This window comes from Tympanuchus pallidicinctus, unplaced genomic scaffold (assembly GCF_026119805.1).
Source record: "Tympanuchus pallidicinctus isolate F22 unplaced genomic scaffold, pur_lepc_1.0 scaffold15, whole genome shotgun sequence".
NCBI classification, from domain to species: domain Eukaryota; kingdom Metazoa; phylum Chordata; class Aves; order Galliformes; family Phasianidae; genus Tympanuchus; species Tympanuchus pallidicinctus.
In genome coordinates, this window is record NW_026294669.1 from 8896376 (window position 1) to 8915949 (window position 19574).

The 19574-nt window shown below is 43.0% G+C and overlaps 1 protein-coding gene across 1 annotated transcript; it reads right to left on the minus strand.

Moving 5' to 3' along the window:
• Nucleotides 1–52: 52 nt before the first annotated feature.
• LOC128076772 (glycerol-3-phosphate dehydrogenase 1-like protein) lies at nucleotides 53–14418 on the minus strand. The gene is given in 9 exon segments (XM_052674914.1): nucleotides 53–2126; nucleotides 3220–3326; nucleotides 3474–3707; nucleotides 5327–5439; nucleotides 6491–6629; nucleotides 7816–7956; nucleotides 9336–9513; nucleotides 14044–14358; nucleotides 14360–14418. Coding segments are annotated over 9 exon segments (1368 nt in total). The 5' UTR covers nucleotides 14404–14418; the 3' UTR covers nucleotides 53–2029.
• Nucleotides 14419–19574: the final 5156 nt, after the last annotated feature.

Sequence of the window (19574 nt, forward strand, 5' to 3'; positions counted from 1 at the left end):
CTTTTCTTTGAGAGCTGACAGTGCTAGAGGTAACAATAGGCACAATAGAGACTGTGTCAGAACATTCATTTATTTTATGCGAGTTTTTTTTAAATGAAATTACATCAAGCTTGCATTTATTGATCACTTTGAGAAAGTATTGTTTGAAACTTTGACAGTCAAATGTTTGATGCTCAGAAATGAGGTAGAGAATTTCAGCTCACCCATGAAATAAGGAGGTTTATGAATTCTCTATCCCACCCTCATGTATATTTGACACGTTAAGGACTGCACAGTATTTAATTCTCTCTCTCTTGATATTGCAGTCTCATTCCTCCAGCCCAGGGTCTTCGTATGGGCTCCATTGCTGCCTCCACACAGTCAACCTTTGCTGCTGCCCAGCAGGGACCAGGGTGCTGCAGCCACGCTCCCACCAGCTGAGCCAGCTTTCCTAGCTGTAAGACTTAGATTTTTAATTATTATTTTTTAATTACTTATTTTTATATTTGATACACAATGATATATAAATCTGATAAACATGAAAGACGGTAATATTCCTCTAAAATATAGCATGAAGAGGGTTTGGTAACCTTTTTTTGGTTTATTTTTCAAACCAATTTGTCATTTGAATACAGATTAAAAAACCCCTTGTGTTTCCCTCTGCTCTTCTGGAAAATCAGATAAAGCAAAGCAAAAGTAGGTTACTCTTCCATTTTGCTTGCCTTCTTTCTGAATATGAATCTTTCTAAAGGGTATTAAAGCTTAGAAAATGTGATGCTCTTTATTTCACAACTGGCTTTAGCTCTGAAAAACATCAGCTGGGTAAAGTTACCTGATGTAGTTTAGAAAACTTGGATGCTCCTAAAATGAATGCCATTGGTAACAAAATTAAAAACTGGTTGTAGAACCAGTCGGTGTGTAAAACTCGAAGCAGAGAGAGCTGTCTCCCTTCAGGAATGCTGCCCACTCTGCAGTGGGTTCGGGGCATTGCTGTGGTGCAGTCCATGGGAAGACTAATGCCGTTCAGTTGTGTCAGTCCTGGGGGTTTCCTGGTGCAGCTGAAATGCAGCCCGGTTTCGGATCTGATTGGATAAGGAATTCTGTGCGTCTGTAGCGGTCGATTTTTGTGCATGTCTGCAGAGTCAGGGAACGCAGAGTGTTCCATTGCTGCTTCTGCGTCCTCAGGGTGACAGCGCTGCACGGGCTGCAGGCTGAGCTGTGCGTGTGTCCCAGCTGTCTCTTCTTCAGCTTTCCCCTCCCAGCCTCTACGAATACCGGTGGGTAACACTTGTTCAGAAGTGCTAACACTCACATGAATGTTTTGGGTCATTCTCCTTTCATTTTTCTTCTCCTGTTTTTCAACAATACCATAGATGTAAGGAAATCGGATTACTATTGGAGGCTCCTTGTGTCCGGAATAAAAAAGGCCCTTCCTTCCTCCCCCACCCCTGGAACTCTTTTCTTTGTACCTCCGCTGAACATTCATGTGTGTCTCAGCACAGCAGCAATACCTGTTTTTCCAAAGTGCCTTACAATGGGAAATGTTCAAGGAAGGACTAGACATCTCAAAATACAAAATGTTATGTTACTTGTGTTTGAGGGGAATTATGAATCCCGTATTGGCCCACGTGGCTGCATCTTATTGCTGTAGGACCTTTTGACTCTCATTCCTGTTTTGAAGCATTCTTGAACTTTTCTGCATCTTGTGCTGTTCTGTAACAACTATTAGAAAGCAACGTGCTGAGGTCCACGAGAACTAAATTGAACTCCTGTTACAAAAGTTATGAGGGGCGCTGTCTTCAACCAACACGAAATTGCAGGCAAGTGCTCAAATTGCTATCTCAAAGCAAAACAGATTTTTACATTTTCCTGCTCAGTGGGTATAACGTTGGAAGGCAGATTTTCACCCCCAGAACGAGGATACTGAAATACATTCTGTGTTGCTCTTACAGCAAGCGTTGCCACACAACCTATTTGTCTACTTTATTTGCTGTGGAGTGGATAAAGTCCTGCAAAGATGAGAACACAACCAGGTGTGGAGAGCCAATTCCTAAACGTGCTGTGGGTGGTTCTGCAGGCAAGAGATGAAATTCTGGATCGATTCACCCTCGTAGCAGATCTTGTAGATGGTTGTGAACAACGGAAACCTAACAGAAGCATGGGAAAAGAAAAATAGTTTTGAAAGTTGACACAAACACATTTTGTTTGTAACGGAAAAAGCATTTATCTTTCTTTGTTGTTTCTTACATTAGAAGAAAAGTATCCGAAAACGTTTTATTTCTCTAGAAACTGTGCTACAGTAAAATTTTTACCTCGATTGGAAGATTATAAATGAGCAACATGAAGACAAACCAGTAGGAATGAGGTTAGGACAATCAAGGGAGCTTAAGGACAACTTTGGAGGTGACAAAAGAGAAGTTGTTTTAGAGACAAAGTTGTCCTCTGCTCTTGTTTACTGAAAAACCCTGACTTGCATATCCCCTTTTCCTTTCTTTGTGTAAAATGCATAAATTTGTGTTCATTACTGCTGTCTGAAAGACAAAGACTGGAAAAGAAAATGCCTTAATGGTTTTCTTTTTTTTTTTTTAAAGGCAGTACTACTTAGAATTTCTGTATCTGTCTAGATTCTAATAGATTTATCATTTTAAATAAATCTATGTACTGCTAAAGTAGGACAGGCTTCAAATTATAAATCCTATATTACCATCCAAATAATTAAAGTATTACTTCAACTGAATTATTGGCTTCTTTTGTGGCACTGAGGCTTTGGTATCTGCACGTATTGTTCAATGTGTGTAAAATAGTTTGCTCATGAGCAGACTCCTGAATTTTTATATTGAGATTGTTTGCACTGGGAGCAGTATTGCAAGTTGTGATAGTGGTATAATGAGAATAATAAATCCTTTGAGCCACAGATCACATTCATAACCTTACTCCATCTACGTGTTTCAATCTTGCATGGTGTGAGCCAGTGATATCTGGGTAGTTCGTTTGGACTTCTTTGGTGTATTATATGTCTGTGGCTTGTTTCTTTTGTTGTTGTTTTACCTTCATCCTATTCTACTGATCATGGCAATGAGGAAATTGGCTGAATTTAAAGGTGGCCCAAGATGTAGAAAGCAGTTGTTATGGAAATGAACAGGACAGCTGACCACAAATTGCAAGGAGGAGGTTAGGAATTGTTCATAATTTGTGGCCATACCCGGTGAGTCAGGTTTTGTTTTAAATCAAAACACTTACTTATCAAGTATATTTTTCTCTTTCAGAATCTTGTAGACTTCAGCTGAAGTCTGAGGACCTTGTAGTTTTTGTCCATTCAGCATCTCCTTTTCCAATTCCTCAATGGACTAGAAGAGAGATTACTTGGATCAGAGGGAATACTTCTGTAACATCAGCAGTTACCAAAAAGGTAAACAGCTAACAGTGCCTTTATGAAAACAAACAATTTCATTTTTCTTTTTTCTAAGCTTAAAATATTTCAAAATCCTCCTTACTTTTCCTGTGCGAGCAAAGGCCTCTGCCACTTTTCTGTTGCGTCCTCCATAGCAGGTAGTGATTAGGTCAGCAACCCCACAGCTTTCCAGGAAAGTGGATATTGACACAGATCCCTTGCAGAAGATCTGGGCAAAGGCCACCATTTCCATAAGGCCTAAACGGATCACTGCTGCCTTCGTGTTATCACCAAAGCTCAGTCCATCGCAGAAGCCAGCTCCTACTGCTACAATGTTCTAAAAAGTTCCATGCAGGACAGACAAAAAGGCAACCATCAGGTAAGACGTGTAGTTCATCAGGGTATACAGAGCAAGCTTTAAGAAAATTCCACAGTGTGCCTCCACTCGGTTCAGCAGGATGGGCCCCAGGTTCATAGAGCCATGGATTCATTCAGGTTGGAAAAGACCACTAAAGTCATCCAGTCCAACCATCAACTCCTCCTCCCCCCTCCCCATGCCCACTAACCATGGCCCTCGGGGGCTCATCTCCACAGTTCTTTAACACAACACGATGCCTATGAATTTGTTCTGAGGAAGGCAGGTGTCTTTTTACATTTCAAGCAAAAGCTGCTTGATTTTGTTGGATTTTATAAAGCACCCACTGTTATTCCAGTGGGCAAATCTCAGAGCAGCTTGTGTAATACTGTAGTATTGTAATACTGTAGTATTGCAATCATGTAGCAACGTGCAATTAATGTTTTTTTTTTTTTTTTCCTGCTAGTTCCAAGCTGGGGCTCATTTCTGTTTGAACTGTTCAAAATAACCTGAATGAAGACATGCCTTCTAGCTCTTCTTTGTTAGTTTGTAGTTCACTGGTTCTATATTCTGACACTGCAGTAGACCAAACCTTGTTTTTGCCTGCAAGGATGGTCAGTAGAATTGGCCTTTCCTACAGCTCTAAACAAATGTATTCGGATCCTAAAAATCTTCCCGTTTCCTCACCTTGTCCTGCATGTCCCTCTCCCCACCTTTTAATTTGCTGCCCCTACAGAAGCGTGGTTTGTTGTATTTGAGTTAAAAGTTACTAGAAATGCCACTGATTTTGCTTTGGCAATGCCTTTGCTAAAATAAACAATGATTTCAAGGGGAGCAGAAAATTCCCTTACAACTGAATGAACTCCAGCCTGTAGCTGGAGGCAAAATCTTTGAGTGTAAATACCTTACTCATAACTAGGTTAAGCAAAACCAAGTCTTCACCTGTCATCAAACCCCGCCTCCAAGGAAAGATGAATTGTTCTGATACAAATGACTGTACAGAAACTACAAAAGGTTGTAGCCTGAGTTCAATTTTGGCGCATTTAGAAACGAAGCCCAAATTTCACTCTAGTGCCCCTGACGTGGAAACTTGATGACTGTGGTATTTCTTCTGACCCTGCCTGGGATCTCTGTGGGCATGGCTACACACCATCCAGATAGGCTTCCAACTCAGAGTGGTGCTTCTGATGCTTTCTAGTGGGTCACTACTTGAAATATGGAAGTAAGCTATTAGTTGGAATTATTGTATGTAGAAGAAATCTTTGTTTCACATGTTTACAACATATATACAAGAAAATACAGTGGACTAAATTCTTCCCTCAGAAACAGAGGTGACTCTGTTAAAAATTAATTCAAAAATCCAGCTATTTTGAAATGCTTTGCCAGCTTTATATCTTTAAGCAAATTTTCTTTTTTTTTTTTTTTTTTTTTTCTTCTGTATTGGAAAGCTGACACAGGAAATGTTACATGTTTTTGTCCATGCCCACTCAATCATAAGGCAGCAGGACTAATGTTAGACCATGCGGCTTACAGAGGCACAGGCAGGGGTAAGAATTTAGTCCTGATAAAAAAAAAAAAAAAATTAGTTTGAAGTCACTAACTTTTAAGGCTCCACAGATCTCCACTGTATCAGTGTCAGGCACTACAGTAATCCTGAAATTGGGAGTCTGCAGTAATTCTTTGAAGATCTGTCCTTGTTTCTCGTTTTTGCACCCTGTGTGAAGGAAGGATGGAAGTTAGAGCATCTGTGATGTTTTGGTGGCACAGCAATATGCACAATGAAATGAAACCTGAAGTAAGGGCTGAGGGACCTTTGGATTTTGTGGTCACAGACACTGGGCATTGCTAAAGGAGATGCTTGCTCCTGCTGCTGGAGGCCAGCGTAAGCGTTCTTGGTTTTGCTTACTAGTGGGCTTTGTGGCTTTCCATAAGGAGAAATGAAACACTTTGAGGCCCCAAAAGCAAGGGGCAATTGAGCCTTCCTGCACAGTTATCGCCCTGTCATGGCTTAAAGCTGGGCCAGCAGAACTTAAACTGCCCCCAAGAAAATGAGTATTGCCTAACTTTCCTGATCCTGTCTCATTCTATTCATATCTAGTTTCTCTTCCAGCAACAACTGCCCAGCTGGTATGGTTTTCACTATTACTGTAACCTCTGCACAGCAAAAGAACAGTATTGCAATAATTTTTTCTTTAATCTCCACCAGCTATTGAAGAATGGAACTAATTTCTGCTGACTTCAGAAATGAATGGATTTTAAAACTGCTGGGTGAACTCTTGTAGTCAGATGAGACCCAGTTCTAGGGAGGGAAGAACAGAATGTTACTGCTGCTCTTATTAAATAGAGAAATACAAAGATGGAGAAATACACCTCAGGGGATTTGAGCTTCTGATTACACTTTCCTAGACAAACTGCACAGTGTATCAACTGCCCCAGTACTCAGCAATGGGCTTTACAGACAGGTAGCTTTTGATAACTCGAATAGGAATGGGGTTATGCTGTAATTTTTTAATGGATGAAATTAGCTCACAGCCTCACTACTGGAACCTGCTGTCATTTGGGATCTGATCCCACCAGCACCAATCTCTCTGGAAAGGGAACTGCTCCACCCGGATGAGTTCAGCACACACTGCACATATGGCATCGTGCAGAACCTCAACATATCTCATTGCAGGCTGCCTCCCACTGCTGCCTGCAGACACTGTCCTGCCATAGGTGAGGGTAAGCCACAGACAGGAGATGAAATTGCCCTTTGCGATAGTTACCAATGGTGGTTTCACAGAACTTCTCATCAGCCACTTCTTTGGCTATGTTGGCCCCCATAAGCACGCTGATTTCTATTTTCAGCTTCTCTCGAATGAGGTCAGATATGAGCTTCAGGCCTTCAGGACCCTCATCAATCCCCTGAGAAAAGGCAACAGCAAAAGCTAAGTACAGGTAAATGACAGCAGCAGCAGTGCTGTTAAAGGAGGTGTCCAATTGCCTGCAGGTCTGCCTGGCTGTACTTGGGAGATTTGGGGTCTTGTATTTGCTAGCATTAGCCATTAGAGCCAAATGCTCTGTGTTTGTACTTTTAAGCACAAATTCAAGGGAAGTTCAGGGAGAAGCTGCAATAACATTAACCCTGAAACAGGGCTCACATGCAGTGCTGCTGCCCTGAGATGTCTTTCTGTGCTGCATTTTTCCTTTGTGTTAAACTCCTGTGGTATAGAGCCATATTTTTAAAATAAGCTTACAAGCAGTGGCTTCTTTAGCAAGATTTGAGCTATTAACCTTAATGCTTCATTGGTATAAGGAGTGTACTGAGCTGTCATAGTTCTTCTGAAGCTGAAGAAAGGAGTAGATTTTCAGCAATGTCCTTACTCTCCTCAACATCCCCTCTACGAGCTGCTACTTGCAAGATAATTTTGATAGGGAAAATCAAAAAGGAAAGATCTGATATTACTGTCTGAGAACTTCAATTAAATTTCTGATATTTCAGTTTTAAGTTGAATTTTAATACAGTCAGTAGAAGCGGCGGACTATATTTCTGCATTTTGCCTTAAACTTTTAGTTTGAGATTCTCATAAAATATGAATTTCCCCTTAATGTAGTGATAATCTGGCAGCTCTAGCCTTTAAAAAGCGATTGCCCTTTTCCTTTCAAATGGGAAATGTTCCAATTCTGCAAAGTTATTAATATTTCTGTGCAGTGTTTCCACAAACAGCTTTGCATGCACCCAGGACAGGCACGTAGACCCTGTGCTCTCTCTATTTAAGAGTTAACAGAGGCTGAAGTTGGAACATTTTTCCTGGCAGCAGCACCAGCTCATGCAGCCCTCTCTCTGCATTTTCACCTCTGTGCTGGCCTGAGTGGGAACTAATCCAGGCTAAAGATGACTGATAATGGTGGTTACTTGGCACAGTGGGATTGCCCAATCTTTTCAACTCTCTGGTCACATGAACAGCAGAGAGACTACTGGAGTATTTGTGAGCTTCCACTCTAGAAGAAAGAAATGCTTATTTTATGCAGAGCGTGCAGCTGAGGGCCTATCCTTTAGTTGAACGTATTTACTCCTTACAGGTTGATTCTTATGGAGACAACAACCTACCTTGATGAGTGAAATCCCAAATGCTCCAGGCTTTATGTGACCTGCCATCTGCTCACAGACTCGTCCGATGAACTGATGTGGTAGGACAAACACTAAGATGTCTGTCCCTCTCACTGCTTCAGCCACATCTGGTACAGCCACCTGAGACAAGCGTAACAAGGAAAATGAGCCCCCTCGCACCAGGTGAGAATTCTCACGCCTTGCAAAGTAATACCATTGAGGCAATGTGCTTAAAAACCAGCAAGCTGTACCTTCCTCTAAATGCTAGTGTTACTTAGAACAATAATTATAGCCAGATTACTGAGGAAACAGGAGGGGAATTTAAGTCTGCTCTTGCAATTGGAGAAAATACTGCCCTGAGACACACAGCCTTACAGTATGCAACCTTAGAGCAAGTGGGGCTCCTCACTGAAGAATCAGGATTGCTGCCAGAAAGGCTGCTTGAAAGGAAAACAGCAACAGGACAGAGGGGTTGCATCACTAGAATTGTGCAGAGAGGTTTTCTGTCTCTCCAAAAAGTGGAGAAACAATGAGATGTCAAAATTATTTTTCAGTTGGAGATGAAGATGTGAGGGGCCCTTCCTCCAGTGCAGCCACTTGATCTATGCTGTAGAGATCTCAGAGACTTTGCTAGAGATGTGTTGAGGCTGCTCTCAGATGATGAAAACAAGCTTGTTGATCTGTTCCAGGACTGTGAAAATAACAATGGCAATTCAATCTGAACCCAGGGAGAACTGTGTGCCAAGTTCAAATCATGGGAGTGCAAAAATGCAATCCCAGCACATAGTACTGTGAAACATAGTACTAAATATAACCACTCTCCAGGCATGGAGACCCACCATGTGCAGCATCTTAACTTCCCTTTACAACTATGGCTGTTCTCAGCTGTTCTAGAAATGCTACAGTGCTACTTTCTTTAATTTACTGACATTTGACAAAATCTCGAACAGCCTGAAAGCCTCACTTTGCTTCAGTAGCATTGAATTATCTAGGCTGATTAAGTAGCAAGGTATAATTTGGTATTTCAAATGTATGCAAAAATTACATACCTTATATTTTGGTAGAATTTGAAGCATTATTAATGGTAGTAATGCACTGCTATCCTGAAATCACCCAAGAAGCAATAGCTCCCTGCTCATCTCCTTGTAAGCCATGGCTGTTAGTCACGCTGTTGATTTCCTTTTTTAGAAGAAGGGAGAGCAGTAGCTTTCCCTTTTTATCCAGAAGATGTTGTGGGTTTGAAATCTGTCTGCTCTGTGTAGACATAGCTTGAGGAATAGCAGGCAGAGAGATGCTGATTTGTGCTGGAGAGGAGGATGGCACGTTACGTACCTGTACTTGGCACAGTGGGTGTTTGAAGTTGTGTGGCAGAAGACAAGCAGAGGTCACAGAAGTGGGTTATATTTCATACTTGTAATACTGGAGTGAATTAGGTGGCAAACCAGAATGAATCAGTGTTGCCTTCCTTATAAATGTATATTTAAAAAGTGACTTTTTTTTTTTTTTTTTTTCCAACTTACCACATTTTGGGGCATCTTGTATCCAGGGAGATACTTCACATTCTCATGTTCTTGGTTGATTATTTCTGAGAGCTTTCTTCCATTGATGATCTCTTCAAATACCCACATCTTGACAGTAGAATCAAATCTGTTGGACTTCTGGACATTTTTGCCAACAATTCTTGCTATGGCTGATCCCCTTTTAAAAAAAAATAAATTGCCAATTGGAAACACAAATTGCTTTCAACATAGTATCTCATAAAAGTTCTGTGCTATCAAGCTGTTCACATGCTTACAAGATTATCAGAAAGGTTTATTCACTATTCTATATAAAAGCAAAAAACTCAGTTTAAAATCATAGCAATTAGAACTAGATGTAATAAAGAATCTGAAGTCATATGAAAGATTGCAGAGTGGAAGTGGGATGCTAAAAATGCACTATTGTAATTAAATATCTATTGCTCCTCAGATTATTGTTGTTAATATAAAAACCAACAAATGTAAAGCAATGCAGTACCCCGGGTGATCCTGCTGTGACAGCCTGTGTGCATTGCATCTAACACAGATAGATGCCAGCTCCCTAGCTATAACTAAATAGCTGCAATAAGGGTTTTATGTAAGAGATAAATGGTAAGGAGTCACAACAAAACAAACTTGATGGTTTCTCTTGAGATGTGGTTCTAATGATCACTATAATGGTTTCTGGAGTACCTAACACAACTGAAAGAGGGGCTCCAGTGACAGCATTCTTATCCTCTGACCCACTTGGCACATGTGCACAATAAGGAGTGTGAGCAGGATTCAGATATGTTCAGTTTTCTGTAGCATAAAGTGCATCCCAGACAAAGTCCAGTGAGGTCTGCGCTGTGAGCAGTTCAAAGGGAAACCAACGAGGTAACTTTGCTCAACTCTATTTCTGATGTGGAAGCTTTGTACAAGGCTAATTGCTCAATAGGTAATAAAGAAGAAGGGCTTTGTTTTAATCTTTAACCACAAAGAAATCCCGCTGAGGTAAGTTTTCACGTTACCAGAGTGTTGGCTGCATACTGTATCCTGAGCAGCCATCTTTTTTTTTTTTTCTTAAAAAAAAATCAACAAAAACCAAACCAGCAAAAAACGTCATTTGTTTTGTTTTGGTTCTTTGTAATGGTAAAGTAAACATTTTCAGGGTAAACCTTTATTTCAAGAGCGCTCATGTGTTCATAGTACGTTCCTATTATCTGTAAGGTGTTTTGTGCCCTGGTCATCTTCCCCTGCTCTCCAACAGAAATCAAAACCGAGGCCTGAGCTGAGGCTGACTTGTGTCTCAGTACCATAAATGTGTACCAGTAAGAAAGCACATAAGCACTGAGCTGAAGACATATTACTTTAAAGGTACCTTCATAAACCACAGTATTTTTGTTTGATTTCTCTTAAAGGAATTGGGAACTTGGAGGAGACAAGGTTTAATGTTTAAAGGCACTTAGTAGCCATTAGGGGAAATGGCTATGGAACAATACAGTCCAAAAAGCAGCGCGCTGTTTTAATGGGGCCATCGAAAACTCACAGTCCCCACTGCTCAGAGTTGGAAAGAAGAATTGCTTTGTCTGTGATGCCAGTGTTTAGTAGACTACACAGGCTTGGCATGGAAGGTCTGCTTGTGCAAACAAAACCAAGGACACTTGCATGCTAAAGACTTTGCCACGCTATTTTTTCTCTCTAAAACCATTCAGTGAAGATTCATAGATGACTGAGAACTCCATTTAGAAAGTGAGTGAAAATGCCACTTTTTCATTAAGTGTAATTTAAATAAGACCCCCTCTTTCACATATGCAAATATGAAAATACATTGGAACTGGTGAAAATTAGAGCTGAAAGGGCTCCATGAAACCTTTTGACTATCAGGTTGGAATGAACCAAAGAAGTCGTCTCCAAAGCAAGAAGAGCCCTTAGTTAGGATCAGGTCACTTGGGTTTGTTCAGTTGAGTATTAAAAACTCTTCAGGGACTACCTTCTCTCCTCTGTGGATAACCTGTCCCAGTGCTTTAGCATTCTCATAGCTTGTTTTTTTTTTAAACTCTAAGTATCCAGTTGGAGCCTCCACAGCCTAATTTATGACTATTGAATCATCTTTCTGTACAGCTCTGTAAAAAGCCTGGCCATCTGTGCATGGTAAAGACACGTGTCTAGTTAAAGCTAGCTCTTTACTGCAGAGAGTCCAAATGAATATAAGAAGAGCTTTTATGTTCCAAAGAGTGAGACAATGAAATAAACCTGTACTTTTAACAAACAGATAACTGGACAACAGTTCACATAAACAGAACCCTTCCTGTGCCGGGCTGACAGCTACAAGATGTGGTGTAGCCTTTGTGTTACTTAACTGCATCAGCCCTGATTCTCCTGACTGTGTTGACTTAGTAAGCCAGCGTGAGCTGCTGAACTTCTGTGGCTGACATGAGCCATTGCGACACGCTGCATCACATGTCAGCCACGTTTCTGAGCTGCAGGAAAGGCTCGAGTGCAGTTGTCTGAACTGACACCCAAATATTCAGGAGGAATGTAAGGAAATGGTGTTTGCCAAAGGAAAGCATTCTTCTGTGTTGTGCTGAGATTACCTGTACTGTCAGAGAGGCTTAAACAGGTGTGATTTAAACACTAGAGAAAACATTTCTCTCGTTCGTAAAGACTTTACAGTCTATCCATAGGAATCCATATCCATAGGAAGCAAGAGATAAACGCAGACAGGACAAGTGAGCAGACTGCACTGAGCCGTCCAGGGGTCTGGGCTCCCAGTATTTTGTATCACCTCTTTTCAAGTCTGTACACATGGTGAAAATCAGCTCTCTAAACTACATTCTGAAGGAAAACCACTAACTGGCTTTTGAGAATGTTTTATGGTGAAGGAGCAGCCTGGGAAGTGGTGTGAGATGCTTGCTTGAGGATGTAGCAAGAGAGTAATTGTTGGCTGATCAACAATGCCAGACGTTTGGCCATGGCTCTTAAGAATCTTGGAAGCAAAATTAGCAACTTGCGTAGGCTTGGACATCTGTGTTTAAGGATGAGGAAGAAGAGTGTGGCATGAGAGGGATTCAAGTGCTAGAATGACATGGTAACAGTGGCATTTGAGGAAATGCTATTGCAGAAATGACAGGGAGGGCTGTATCCATTGGGACAGAGGAGGAGATGCAGCAATGATCCAGCTGTGTGGCAGTGAGCTCCTGGAGTGGTATGGCTGCATGTCAAAAACCGTGCATTAGAGGTGTCATGCACAGGAACGTGTGGTCTATAAACATGTCATGTGTGTGGGCAATTAAGAAGCAGTGGGCTGGTTTTGCATGGCAGGAAGGTGAAGAGCAGGGCTATAACTATGCTGCGCTCTCAGCAGATCACAAGCAGCCACTCCTTCTCCTATTTAATTTTTTTTTTTTTTTTTTTTGTATTTGCTTCTAGTAAGCTGTCAGGTACGTAAAATTCTACAGAAGCTTGCCCTTCTTGCACAAAAACAATCCAAAGAATTACCTGTTTGCTAATCCCAAGCACACGCACATACATGTTGTTCATTTTATTTGTGCTTAGGTTATACAAACTGCAAGTAAGATGCAAAGTCCACTGAGACAAGAATTACTGATTTCAGTGGAGGCTGTCAGTGCCAAGGAGCTTTTGCAAGCAGTGCTTTCATCTAGGCAAAAAGGACTAAGCGGGAGCAGATGTATTCCTATAAGCAGGGGCAAGGACAAGCTGTGAAGCTGAGCACAATGCTTTGATAAGGCTATATCTGCATATAAAATCTTTAAGTTTGGAAAAGACCACTAATATAATCCAGTCCAAACCTGACCTATCCCCACCATGCCCACTAACAATGTCCCTCAGTGCCACTTCTCCACAATTCTTGAACACCTCCAGGGATGATGACTCTACCATCTCTGTGGGCAACCTGTGCCACTGCATCACCACTCTTTCTGAGAAGAAGTGCAAAACTGCTTGCCAAAAATGATGAAAGTGAAGAGTGCCAATATGTTATGCTGGTAAACGAACCCCAAGTCCTGGTTCTTTCAAAGGAATAGGAGCAGTGCTGCTGCTCTGCTAACTACTTTAGGCTGATATTTGAACAGCACGGACTCTGCCACAAACAAACACGGCTACTGGCTCAGCTCTCATTCTCCCTGGGATCACACTGCGCTGGTGCCAGGCTTTCAGTGTTGGAGTTCATGCACTTAAGTAGAAGCCTTATGTTTTTCCAATTCTCATTGGCTTCTGCATTTCTTTCTTCTGTTTGCATTTGCTGCATGCGAGCAGTCTGACAATTCCCAATTGGGTTATAATACAAACAGACCCTCCCAGCCCCGAGCTAAGAGCAGCTGCTTGCAGAATTTCCTCTTCCCTCTAGGTTATTATTTTAACAGAGCAGGGATGCCAGACCGGTGCAGCCAGTCGGTGCCCGGAGCGTTAACACGGGACAAGCCCCGGCCGGGGGCGGCGGAGCGGCGCGGTGAGCGCTGCCGCTTTCAGCACCATGGAGACCCGCACCCCGCCGCCCGACCCCCGCCGGAACCTGTTGCGGACCCCGGCCCCGCTGCTGGGCAGGGGAGAGCGGCACGGCGCTGTGCGGGCCCCCGGCATCCCGTGATGCGCCTGAAGGAGGCGGAGGGACGGGCAGCGAGAAAGGAAAAAAGAAAATAAAAAAAAAAGAGAAAATGGGAGAAGGAAGGAAGGAAGGAAGCAAGGAAGGAAAAAGGTTCCCTTCACTCACCAGTTTCCCGAACCCACGATGCAGACGCGGAGCGGCGACATGCTGCTGTGCTCGGCCCGGTTACCGGCACCGCCTCCGGCCCGGCCCCCGGCGCCTGCGGGAGAAACGGGCGTCAGGCTGCGAGGGCCCGTGGCCCCGAATCGGTCCTGCCCCCGGGGAGGCGGCACCAGCGCGGGGATGCGCCCTGTGCCCGGCCCGGCGGGGTCCCTCTCGGGGCTGGAAACGGATCGAGCTTCACCTCGTGGGAGGGACGGGGGGGGGGGGGAATTGAGGAAGGGAGGGAAGGAGGTGGGGTGAGGTGGCAGCGGGGGTCTGTGCGCCACCTGTCCTGCCAGCCAGAGGGACACTGGTTAGGATCATCCCGCAGGTGGGGGTCTGTCTCTCCAACACCAGGGAAAGGGGATAAGTGCATTGCAAGAGCCGTATTCAACTGATAAACTGGAACGATGGACTGTATTACAGCTTCTCATGTCAATGGAAGCAAGGCAGGACAAAGCAGTGTCTTTCTTTTCCCCTATATGGTCTGACATCCATGACTCCCTGCAAATTGCCATATGTCACTTCTCAGCCCTCCACATCTCCTTATCAGAGCAGCCTTCTCTCCCACTTCTGTGCTATGGAGCTGCTTCCCTGCCCTCTCTCTGCCTGTGATCCCCCCATCCACATCCCACCAGCTCTCTTCTGCTGGGCTCTGAGGCTCAGCCTGCAAGTGCTATTCTTGCCCAGGGGCCAGCTCTGAAGCACCCAGATCCACAACAAGCAGAGTGACACAGTGACTCATAGATTGAAGACAGTGTCAGTGTTTTTGGGAAGGGTAGGGATAGTTTTGGAGGTAGGCATATGCTCAGCCCACCTGCTGTCAGCTTCATCATCTCACCTGCATCCTGAGCCCACATAAAATGCCAGGAAATATGTGAAAAACAGCCTCCTGAAGATGAAGCTAAAGCTGGGAGCCTGATGTAAGTTGTACAGTTTGAGTACAGCCAAGGCATGCAAGCTCTGGTTCTAGGGGTGTTTCCTGCACTCTCAGCTTGTTTACCACGTTTTGTGCTTTCCCTGGCTGCGTAGCTCCTCTGGGCCTCTTAACTTTATTCTCTCTTTTACTATGAAGAAAATCTCCTTTGGAGATGAGGAGGAGTTTCCATTTTACTGCACCCCAAGACTTCTCAGCTGCCCAGTCCTGCTGACTCCTCTGGCCCTGAGGTGAGGACACACTCACCAAAGCATTGGCTTCTGGACCTAATTCATGCAACGATCAGGTAACCATAGATAGGTTTGGACTGAAAGGGACCATCAGGATTATCTAGTTCCATCCCCCTGCCATGGGTAAGAAACAACCCCCACCTGATCACATCTAGCCTGCCCTTGAACACTTCCAGGGAAGGGGCATTCATAAGTTCTCTGGGCAGCCATTGCCTCAGTACCTCCAGCATGAAGCATTTCCTCCTTACATCTAACCTAAATAACAGAATCAGGGAATTGTAGGGGTTGGAAGGGACCTCCAGAGATCATCAAGTCCAACCCTCAATCTATGGAGCTACTATCTCTTCCTTGTCTTATCGCTACCTTTCTTGTTGAAGGGTGAATTCCCTTAAGGTGTTCTTAGCTGACAGAATTTTTGAGTATTGCAAACAGCAATAGTTTCATCTAAATTGAAGTGAAAACTTTAAGTTACAAATGGGTCCTGTGCCTGTAGCTTCCACTCTGACCTTGCACTGACCATTTGGTTGGTGCACAGAAGGTGGCAGGGGTGAGGTTGGCAGAGGGCAAGCAGGCAGATGGATGCGGGGAACACCCATGGGGAGCAGCAGCCTGAGGCTGGGCATGCACACATTTGCCTGTACATCGTGACATTAATTGGAGAGCTGGCACTGCTGTTGAGCTGTCCTCGGGGTTTGTGCAATCACGGCTCTGTGGAAAGCAGCCACACGTGGCTATTGCAGCCTGCTTTATGTGGCAGGTTCAGGTGCCTGGACTGTCTCAGTGGCAGTTTTGAGTGGGGACACAGAATAGCCAAGAGAAACTTATCCTTTCCTGGATTTGAAAGCCCTGGAGCTGCTTATAGCAGCAGTGGATGCTGATGACTGTAATTCTATCAGAAAAGGAGTTCTCTCTGACAAAGTCACAGTGTTTGTTTTTCACATAAGTGCAGGAGAACTTGCTCAGGTGTGAGTCATTAGAATGTAACAGGCATAAAAGCTGGGTCTGGTTAGCAGGGAGGATAAGGACAGCCCTCTCAAGGCCACCCCACCCATGCTCACCTGATCTGCTTCAGCACCTAATAGGTTCTGCACATGTCAACAGCCTGGGTTTACAAAGCCAGCTGGTTTTGATCAGCCAAACAGCTGCTGCAAATAAACAAAAAGGCTGATTGTCACTGCCACAAAACCAGGACAGCCAAGAGGCTTTCTTAACTTTTAAGTCAGGTGTGCTTTTCTCCATGGGGACAAGGTGGGCTTTGGACATTCATAAAAATGTGACTGATAAATGCCAAACTTTGCAGGCAGGAGATGGGCAGGGAGGAATAGGGGGCTGGCTGCTCTGTGGGAAGGGAACTGAGAGCAAGTTAGAGAGCACTGCATATTGAGGCTTCTTCTCTCTGCCCGCCTCTTGCCCCAAATGTATTCACAAGGAAGAATCAGATCCCTTCCCAGCACTCGTTCTGCCAAGCTCATGCTCTCTTATCTCCTTTATTTCTCAGATTATCTGGGTGCTGCTTCTCTGTACCTGTTCCAGCATGAATTCAGACTTGCTAAATGCTGATAACCTGAACGATGCCCTAAAATCTCAGTGGAATTTTACCCAGTGCCTTGTCCGTATCTAATGGTTGTTCCCGGAAATGCTTGCTAAGCTACACATGAGATTGCGTTTACCTCTTTAATGGTTGTGTTAGCCATGTGGCTTTTCCTCTTCTGTTGTTCATAGCTAATGAATTTTAATTTACAGCAGAAATGTAATTAGTCAATTGGTGCATGTCCTTGTGTTTTATATGTTTACAATTCATCCCATGCCTGTTACCAGGGCATAACAACCATTCTCTCTGTAAGGCTTCCTCTGTATTGAGAACACCTCCCCGATTTCTTGTTAGCAAATTTCATTATCCTGCTTGTCATTTTTTTACTCCAAACTCATTTAATGACAGCACTCATATGGATTCCTCCAGGCCCATTCTTTGCTGTCAGCACTATCAGTAGTTTTTACCTCTGCCCTAGACTCCTTCAGCATTTTATCATGTTTACAATAATCCCTATCTTCTTGAGTTTAGCTAATACATTTTCTAGTAATACCAAATCAAATATTTTACCAAAGTCCAGGTTGATAAGATTTTACTAGTTTTCCTTCGTCCACAAATGCAGTTATCTTATCAAAGAAAGATACTGGGTTCATCTACATGTAACATGCCTATCTTGCACTTTAGCCCTTTTCCTGCTTCCCTCTGTGCTGTTTATTACTCATTTGCTCTCTGGCCTGCGTGCTAAAATGCCAAGAGATTTTGTGCTAACCAACCCATAGATTTTGGCGATGGAGATTACTCATTCTTCAGAACTGAAGGGTGAAGAGCTTTCAAGTATTGCATATGGTAATTTCCATAGCTGTGCCCTTAAGCCCATTAAGTGAGTTGCCTCTGCCCTCCAGGGTTGCATAATTTTCTTTATGGAAACTGAAGCAACATATTTCTTTAGCTTCTAGCTATCTACCCTACTGCCGTTGCTGGTGATCCTTTCTTTTGTTTTCTTTGTAATGATGCAGATAAAACCTTTTTCATCTTGATTTCCACCCCTGTGCATGGTCTGCTTTGTTTTGATTTTGAGCAGTTTTGCTGCTACACCTTTAACTGTTGATGTTTGAAGGATAGCTTTTTCTGCATATCATATTTTTTCCCTTTTCCCTACGCTTTCTGTGTATTTCTGAGATGTCTTGCATTATCTGCATTGCAGTTCACATCTTTCATAAAGGCATAGAGCTATAGCTAAAATTCTGCCTCTACCTAAACTGCCAGCATCGCATCTAACCCACGCCTTCAAATGATGAGCAGCATTAGCATCAGCATTACTAATATAACACAGCCCAATGTGATTTCCAATGGATTTTTTTTACACAGGTTTTTCCTGAATTATACTCTATATTGAAGTTTTGCAAAAATATATGTATAAACACTAGTTCACTGTATGCATAATTACTGTTAATTGTAGGTGTTAAATAGCAGCCATTTATATTGAGGCCACATCTAATATCTTAGCACAGCTCCTCCAGGGTGCTGCATACAAACAAATAATGTCAGTTTCTGTCTGTAAAAACTCACAGTCCAAATTACTTACAGCTTTACTGCTTCCACGTGGATTTCTTGCAGTCTGACTTTACCAGCTCATGAGATCTAGGAAACAAATCAACAGTGATGTTTTTGCTCCATTCATTTTATTCAGTTGAGTTCTCTGCTGCAGGCTTTGATTGGATTATATAGCAGGAATGTTTTTTTTTTTTTGTTTTTTTTTTTCACACTTAAATAAGTTTTCCAAAAGTACTTAGTAGAAAATGAAGTTGCATTTTAGGCCTATAGGAATCTAAGCAAATTTCAGACAGGTTTCATCATTCAAGCAGAATGGACAGGAGAGTCAGTTGTTTGCAGTCCTTACAGTGTAGGGCTTTCTGTAATCTAATGGAGAAGGTTTTCAGGAGAAGTAAAATATTATACAATTACAGCAGAAATGAAAAATGCATTTGCTGGAAGAAAAACGGCCCTGGTTGGTAATTGTCTTCAAAGCACTCCTCAGGCAACAGAGCTACACGGGCTTTCCAGAATCCAAATATACCTGCTCTGTAAGCAGCAGGGGCTGCAATGAGAAGGAAGGATGTAATCCGGATGTTACGAAGTGGCTATGGAATTGATTAGAGCATGCTGATACATGTGGGACATCTGGTACTGAAAAGAGCTCAGTATCAGTCTCCCATAGGTAGATCATATATGGCAATGGAGCAGTGAGATTACCAAAACTACTGAGTGCTTTGGCTTGATTTCCAATCTAATCTTGTTATCATGACACACCTGGAAATGTTATTTGGCAGAGATGACAAGAAAGAAAACATGCTAACAGGGATCTGCAGCAGATGGAGAGGTACACAGGTTGCCATAGAAACCATGCAGAAAAAAAATGTGTAGGAGGGAGGAAAAGCACAAAAAGGCTTCTAGGAGAAGGGGCTAGTGACTGAAGAACTGAACTAATTCAGCAGCTGTTCCATTTATTGAAAGAAAAACGTATTATCTTTTCAGAGGATTGAGAAACATGGAGCACAGGAATCCTCACAGTGATCTGCAGAACAGTGGAAGGCGGGAACACAATGTTGTGCCATAGGGTAGGGTAGAAAAAGGCTGAAGGTGGTCATGAAGTAGATGAAAGGATTGGGAAGCCCTGAACCACAGCCATAGATGTGCTCCCCTTGTCTCTGGCGTGTCTGTCTCTGGATTGTGCCAGGTGATGTAATGTTGGAGACAAGAACATGACTGAATGCAAAGTCATACTTAGTGCAACTGG